General features: G+C 33.0%; 1 protein-coding gene across 1 annotated transcript; it reads left to right on the top strand.

Moving 5' to 3' along the window:
• The first annotated feature begins 651 nt into the window (after positions 1-651).
• LOC132740028 (sushi, nidogen and EGF-like domain-containing protein 1) lies at positions 652-7,449 on the top strand. Its single transcript, XM_060727883.1, has 5 exons — positions 652-716; positions 2,673-2,794; positions 3,463-3,810; positions 4,553-4,754; positions 7,136-7,449. The coding sequence occupies exons 3-5, from the start codon at positions 3,469-3,471 to the stop codon at positions 7,432-7,434; spliced, it is 843 nt and encodes a 280-aa protein (XP_060583866.1). The 5' UTR covers positions 652-716; positions 2,673-2,794; positions 3,463-3,468; the 3' UTR covers positions 7,435-7,449.
• The last annotated feature ends 375 nt before the right edge of the window (positions 7,450-7,824 follow it).

The raw sequence follows: 7,824 nt of genomic DNA, 5'->3' as shown, positions 1-7,824 counted from the left end.
TCAGCTCAACATTCGATCTATAATAATAATCAAAGAATTCTTAAAGTGAATGTTGAGCTAGACAATCAACAATCAGCTAGACATTCGATAATGTCTTATGTCGAGCTAGACAATCGACATTCAGCTCAACATTCGATCTATAACAATAATCAAAGAATTCTCAAAGTGAATGTCGAGCTAGACAATCGACATTCAGCTCAACATTCGAGCTATGATAATCAACAAATTTTTCACAAAGTGAATGTTGAGCTAGACAATCAACAATCAGCTAGACATTCGAAAAATTCTTATGTCGAGCTAGACAATCAACATTCAGCTCAACATTCGATCTATAATAATAATCAAAGAATTCTCAAAGTGAAAGTTGAGCTAGACAATCAACAATCATCTAGACATTCGAAAATTTCTTATGTCGAGCTAGACAATCGACATTCAGCTCAACATTCGACCTGTTATAATTATCAAAGTATTCTTAAAATGAATGTTGAGCTAGACAATCAACAATCGGCTAGACATTCGAAAAAATTCTTATGCCGAGCTAGACAATCGACATTCAGCTCAACATTCAATCTATAATAATAATCAAAGAATTCTCAAAGTGAATGTGGAGCTAGACAATTGACAATCAGTACTAATTTGTACTAATTGTGACAGAGGTTATAATTGCACGTGCAACAAAGACTTCCCAAAAGGAGATCCGACATTTCATTGCTATAGTAATATAAGATTTACCAATAATGTCCTTGACACTTTGCTACCATCTTTAATTATTAGATAATATTTCTCGTTCTTCACTTTAAGTGAACATTTTTTAATTAATGTTTAAGTATTGTATATGAATACGCCGCCATCTTAGAATTGTATCACGCGATTCTTATCGCGTATTGACTTGTGTGCCTCTTAGGCTTAACAGATTTTGGTCTATTCCGTTTCAAAGTTCTGTTGAAAAGTCATATTTGACATGTACGTATGAAACGTTATTTCTAAAACATAAACGGCTTTTATATATAGTAAAATTTGTCTTTATTAAATCATGCATTTGCAAATTATAGCAAAATACAAAACTTTGACAAACATATTAATCATCAGTATTTAAGAAATGCCATTTAGTGAATATTTGAAGCTTTCAAAGTTTCAGCATTGTTTTTCTTTAGCCATCCAAATGTTCCATGATGTCACGCAGTTTCCTGATTTGAATTATTCTCACGAAATATATCGCATGTCAGCTAAAAACATGTTCATTATACACCTATAAATGAAATAATGAGAAAATATGATGAAATAAAGTGCGTATTCACATTTTCCGTATTTTCACTGTAAAAAAAATATTATTATCTGCAGTGAAACATATTGTCCGTACTTTAACTAACTGCTCTTGCCTGACTTTTTTCTTCTAAATTCAAGCACTGCTCAAAAAATAAGTATTTCAACTTGCAATTGCTAAAAAGAGATAAATGCATTTAATGAACAGATTTTTTTCTTTAAATGCAATAATTATTTTTATCTTGTCATATGAAATATGAAAAACAAGATCAACAAGGAAAGGCGGCGTTCAATGAACGCAACCCCCATATGACCCAGCAACAAGAACCAATGACAAGGAGCCCAGGTGGACACCAAACATAAAAAGGACAGGGCAACGACACGTTAATCATTAAATGATAAATAATTTGTAACTGATCAGGAATTCAAAGAAAATAATAATAGGCCCACAAAGGGGAAGGGGACAGGAGACCGGGGGAAGGGGGGGGGGGGTTAATCAAAGAAATAAAAACTAGAGGCAATGGGGAAGATACTTACCGTAGACGAGAAAACAACAAGGGACACAAGCAAAAGTGTCACCAAAAACAGTATGAAACAACATAGACATACATCTGAGGAACACAGTGGGGCGCCGCCTTGGAACGGTCAGCAGCATAATAATGACTGCTGGGGAGTTTAAACCGGTTAATGGTGCACCAAACCTCGCTCTTAGCCCCACCATGTTCCTATAAACGAGACAGTGTAAATAAAATGAATCCCCGCCAAGTGAAATTCTAACAGTTGTCATGGTTACAAAAGGTTAAATAAGTAAAACACTAAAATGCTCTTGTAGAAACATATAAAAGTAAACCCAATGACCATAACAAAAGTACTCAATGTCCTAAAGGAAGACAGAGCAACAAGAAAATCACCTACAAGGGCCCGACGAAGCAAGGCAGAAGACGAACATTAAGACAATTCAGTCCCAAAGGGCTTAACGAACTATCCATCATAGAGTCTCCCACTTGGTCCGTCAGATGCAATCAAAAGAGGAAAGCGTAGTGTCCAACTGTAAAAGGGTTGAACACTAAACATGCAGTATGTCTTAAAATAGTAGGGTCATAACCTCTTTTAATAAAACGTTTAATGATTTTAGTAAAAACAGCAGAAAAATTACCATGACCCAAAATCTTACGAAGTTTGTAAACCACATCGCCATAAAAACCAAAACTATCATCATTCATTAGTGGCTTACGCCACTCATAAAAATATCATTTTCATAACACTCGATAAAAATAAATCCTGTATTTATAGAAAAATACCCTCTATATTTTGAAAGATGTTTCACATTTTCATGACAAGAGAAAAAACCGTTTATCAAAATTAAATGAAAAAATTGAACTTCTAACACTTTCATTTTATGTTCCCAGAAAACGTTATAATTGAATTGAAGACACCTGTAGCACCGTTCAGGGGAGATAATGTGCTGATCAACTCTTTTCCGATACACAACAGGTTTCCGTATTTTGGAAAGGAGTATAAATCTTTTAGAGTAAGTCATAACTATCGGACAACATTAAACAGTTTAGACCATTTGTTTGATCCATAAAAATACGTTGTTTCTTATGTTCTATGTACTTGCTTGCACATATTTACACAGCTTTAAAAGCGTTTAAAGTATATATCACAATGCACAATAATGTGTTGAATGTTAAAAAAGACTACTTCCATTTTGCCAATATTAAAAATATTTGTTAAGACTATACCTTTAAGAGTCGGTGCCTCATGCACGCAATCATCGCATAAACTTTTAAACCCTACTTATATTGAGTTTGTGTACATTCATCGCTTTACGTTTAAAACCCTACTTATTTTGTGTTTGTATACATCATTAAGTTTACGTACATTTTTTGTATTTAAGTGTGTTAAGTAAAAAAGACATTCTATGTTACAACTGTTTAGTGATCGACCATAAGATCATTAAAACAATATAAAGTGTAACTGTAAATAAACTTAACTTTATATAAGATATTTCATTAGATAAAGCTTGTTCAATACTCTTTCATAATTTTATATATTAAATGTAAATTTTCAAGGTAGTGAAACGATAAATAAAACAGTGCTCTTAAGGGTGTGTTCAAATGCAATTAAAACGTCAGCATAGAAAAAAACTTATATCGATATAAATATATGTACATTTGTTTCGTTTCTTATTCACAGCCGAATATGAATGGTTTTATCACACTTGGCTTTCAACCCTTGTATCAGAACTATGGGCCAGAAACCCCTTCTAACTGGAAGACATTTAGCGAAGGTCGAACTGTGATAGCTCCATTCTGGACAAATCTAGACTCTACTAATCTCACTGGAGGTGTTTTTGTCCATCTCATGGAATACTACAGAGGCGATATGAATGATAGTCGACACAAAGACCTGGCAATGCTAGGAGAAGTATTTTCAAAGTCCTACAACCTTACAGATTTTCGCCCGCGTGTTGCTATTGAAGTCACGTGGTTGAACGTTACAAAAGCATCCTATATTATACCAACAAGACTCATAAAATCTCAAGTAAGTTGAAAAATTATCATTTAAAATGCATAGATAATAGATGGATAACGCTTCTCTTTATTTTAATTAACGCCTGCAGGACACGACATGATAATGCATTTTAACATCGTGCACCCCGGTCGGGGTACATTTTAAGTCAGATGGCTTCTGCAGATGGTATTGCAAGAAAAATGAGGGTGCATGAGTAAAAAGTCATCAATAAATCTGTTAATTCCGCGTTTCAATATTTGTTTTTAGTTTAAAGAAATCGGTAATTTCATGCTTGTAAGTTTCGAGTGCAATGTTATGTGTCATTAAGTATTCAAATAAAAACTACCCAGGCTGCTAGTAAGCTAAATACACATGTCATGCATATTAAAAGAACATTCTTCTTGACAAATAACTACAAAGCTTTAAGAAGTCAATACTTGGGAACAAATGAAGAAATAGGGAGACAATTTACCAGTGAGAAAAATCTAGCAGAAATTCTGGTCGTCGCTTTTTCTACTCTGTTTCAGAAAACATCATAAAACCTACTTGATACAAAATTGAGTTCATGACCTATCTTACGACATACAAATCACTAGTTTTCTTTTTGACCCTTAAATAGAAAACATAACAGACACATTGTTTGAAACTGTTCTAAGTGTATAAAATTGATTTAAAATGTTTTACTTATCTAATGGTAGACGTTTAACCACACCGAAAATTAGTTATTTCACAATCACAAACCTATTTAACATCGAATTCCTTGTACTTTTAGAATGTGACAATGCAATTGATTCTTATTTCGGATGGTATACATTCATACCTAATGTTTAACTACGATCATGAGCAGTGGTCACTTAAACTCGACAAAAATATACCAAGTTCTGCCGGCTATAGTGGCAAAGACAACGATGTTTACATCTTGGCAACAAGTAAAAATGCTAGTTATTTGAACCAACATACCAACGTCGAGACGGGTAAAGTTAACTGATTGTATTTCTATAATAATATATCCTTAGTTAATTTTGTAATCAATTTTGTAAGATTTTAGATACTCTCACTTAGTATTAAATGTTAATCTGGTAAGAATGCACACTTCATTTTTTTAAACGTTCATGGTTTCTTTCAATGATGTTCCCAATTGCAAAAATACATACTTATGTTCATTTCCATTCACACTAAAAAGTGACTTAATTTTATTTTAGTTTTATGATTCGCTCTCAACATACGAAGACAAACCATTGTCGAAGATTTATAATTTCGAATATTCGCAAAAGAAAATGTGTCTTAAATTTCGGCTTAAAATATTTGATCAGATATTTTTTTATTTTCCATCCTTGAAGATCGTTTAACATGACATTATTGTAGTGTGTGCATGTATGTCGTGTTTTACATGAAGTCCTTTTTCTTGATTAGTGGTTCCAATATACCTACTTGAATACTAAGATATATGGCGCCTGGCTTTTGAGTTTCTTGTTTGACGCCTTGTCTGTGACGTGTTTGCTTCGTGACCTCTAATCGCCTTTAAACACCACGCTGTTTTCTCGTTTAGGGCGTATGCATTCTTTTACTTGGGAATTATACTTGCCGGTATGAAATTGACAAATTGAAGGTTCCATAATAATTACAGTATGATAACATTTGTGGATTGTTTTAAAACCATATTTCCCCATGTTTTCATGTTTAAATGTCGAATGTTTTCATGTTTAAATGTCGAACGTTGCCTAGGTCGGTGCTGGGGGCAAGTACGGTGTTTTTCAGTTACCATTACCTTACATGAACAGGCTCAATCAAACAGATCTTTCAACATAGCCAGTTTGGCCGCTTTTGGGGTTGTAATGCGTCCTGTTTTTCTCTACCTGAAGCTCCGTTAACACTTTTAAATTAGAGGTTTAAAGTTATATACAGTCCAATATTGGCCAGATACCGATCAAATCTTTAGATAGTTTAATTAAATATTTCACAAAAAAGTTTGACTGGTGCCGATTCTTCTATTTAATATTTTGTACTTATATTGCCTAAATACTTATTCATCTTTGACTATTTTGTTTTATATTATATTGTTGGACTGTCAATGTTTCGACTGTTAAAATGTTTGATTCTTATATTGTGTTGGCTGCAATTTCATATAATTATGAGACTGATACAGATAAGATTAATTGTTGATGTTTTTCTTATAGTGTTGGACTGTCATTTATTGGAGAGATGCCGATCCAATTTTGTAGATATTTTGTTCTTAAAGTACATTGCTGTCATGCCAGTTATTATTATTAAATTATATGCTTTCCCAAGCTTTTAATACTGTATTCCTAGAAATGTTCGCGGATACAATATTTCGCGTTTTTCACAACGTCGGCATTTTCGCGGAGATAAACTTTCGCGGATTTGTAGTAACAGCGAATTCCGCGAATATTAAGTCGCTACGGCCTAAATTAAAGCTTTTTTAGGCTACGGTATAAACCTACATGTATTTGATGTCCAAAACATCAAAAAACAATAATATTAAAATAAAACTATTCCCGGTCTCCACCCCTGTATATGCGTATGCAGTAAAGCTTATTTTTCCATTTATGAATGTCACATTAATAATTCAGCAATTCGGGCAATTCATGCTTGACCTTAAAATCTATATAAGTGTATAAATTAAAGCTAGCAGAAAATATCCCCTTTTTTGCTGTTTTTTTTAATTATTTTTGTTGTTGTTGTTTTTTTCTGTTCAGACTAACGGTTATGTTGTGCTACTTTAACAATATTGGACTGTACATCGTTCATTATAACAACATAACAGATGTTTATCAATGTAGTACTAGATCGCTATTGTACTTTAAACAAAGGATTACCTCAAGCAAATAAAATGCAAGTCATTCAATGTACGCAAACTGTAAATGCTTTTGTTTAAGCCATGACAAGCTTATAACGTGAATAAGCATGATAATAAGTAATAAATTGACATTTAAAAAAATGTTATGTGCATGAAAGTTATATTGAAATGTAAATACATGGAGTACAAGCTTAAACATGAGGTGGTTTAGTAAGGAGATGAACTTTACATAATTGTTGACACATTTCTATAGCACTTGTGTCTCTATGTTATTGTGTAAGTAGATTAAAATCCATATTCTGAACGTTTATGTTTTTATTTTGTTGAAGCTAGAAATGTTCGCGGATTTGTTATCAGTGACATATTCGCGGCTATAAAGATTCGCGTAATCATGCCCACCGCGAAAAGCGCTAACTTAAAACGCGCGAAATCTTTTCTAGGAATACAGTATTAAATTCACAAATTGAACCGGGCGCTTACATATTTAACATATAAAGTAATCACAGTTATTTCCTTAATATAATTATATTTTTTCAGGTCCTAATGGAAGGTGGATATTCGACGTTACAGATTATAATCAGAATACAATTGCCGTTTTAAAAAACGAATCTGAGTGTCTGAAATTTAGTAAAAATGAAACAATACGTATATGGATATCGAAACAGCGATTGTTATCGTACGCATGTCCATGTACCCAGCAACAGATGGACCTCGACTACAGTTACCATATTGTGGAACCAATGTACGAGAATGCGAGTCCTAAACCAACATGCTATGAGGCGTGGTTCTTTAACAATGATGGAGTGAAGCAGACATGCAGTTACAGGTATATATGATTTGTTTTAGAAATACTTGTACATAAAAAAGGGTCTGAATATTAAATAATTAGTACACGAATAGTTATTTTAAAGAAAATGAAAAATGAAAACATCTTTATATCTTTAATGTCTAAGGTAAAAGTGATGGTATCTAAAGTGAAAAATAAATAATACGGAAAGGCAAAATAGCTCGGAAATGTAAAATATCACGGAAACGCAAAATGCCACTGAAACGCTGTAGGGATAGTGACCAATTTTGTGTTGGACAATATAAACACTTACTGTCTTATTTTTGACGTCATTTGACACTCAAGCTTGCCTTTTTCTAGGTAGTCTTAGATTTAGGCAGGCATATGGTTGAAATTAAAATTTATTTAAATATAAGAAATTCTTACTGTATTTGCTTGT

This window comes from Ruditapes philippinarum, unplaced genomic scaffold (assembly GCF_026571515.1).
Source record: "Ruditapes philippinarum isolate M1 unplaced genomic scaffold, ASM2657151v2 ctg10318_1_1_1_1, whole genome shotgun sequence".
Lineage (NCBI taxonomy): Eukaryota > Metazoa > Mollusca > Bivalvia > Venerida > Veneridae > Ruditapes > Ruditapes philippinarum.
Note: the sequence above shows the minus strand (reverse complement) of the source record. Positions and strands in the feature narration are given on the sequence as shown.

What these genes read in the sequence shown, in the direction of transcription:
- LOC132740028 (XM_060727883.1), top strand. Translation starts at nt 3,469, where the DNA reads ATGAATGGTTTTATCACACTTGGCTTTCAACCCTTGTATCAGAACTAT. An exon ending in CAAGACTCATAAAATCTCAA is followed by an intron (nt 3,811 to 4,552) that starts GTAAGTTGAAAA and finishes TTGTACTTTTAG; the next exon opens with AATGTGACAATGCAATTGAT. An exon ending in ACATACCAACGTCGAGACGG is followed by an intron (nt 4,755 to 7,135) that starts GTAAAGTTAACT and finishes ATATTTTTTCAG; the next exon opens with GTCCTAATGGAAGGTGGATA.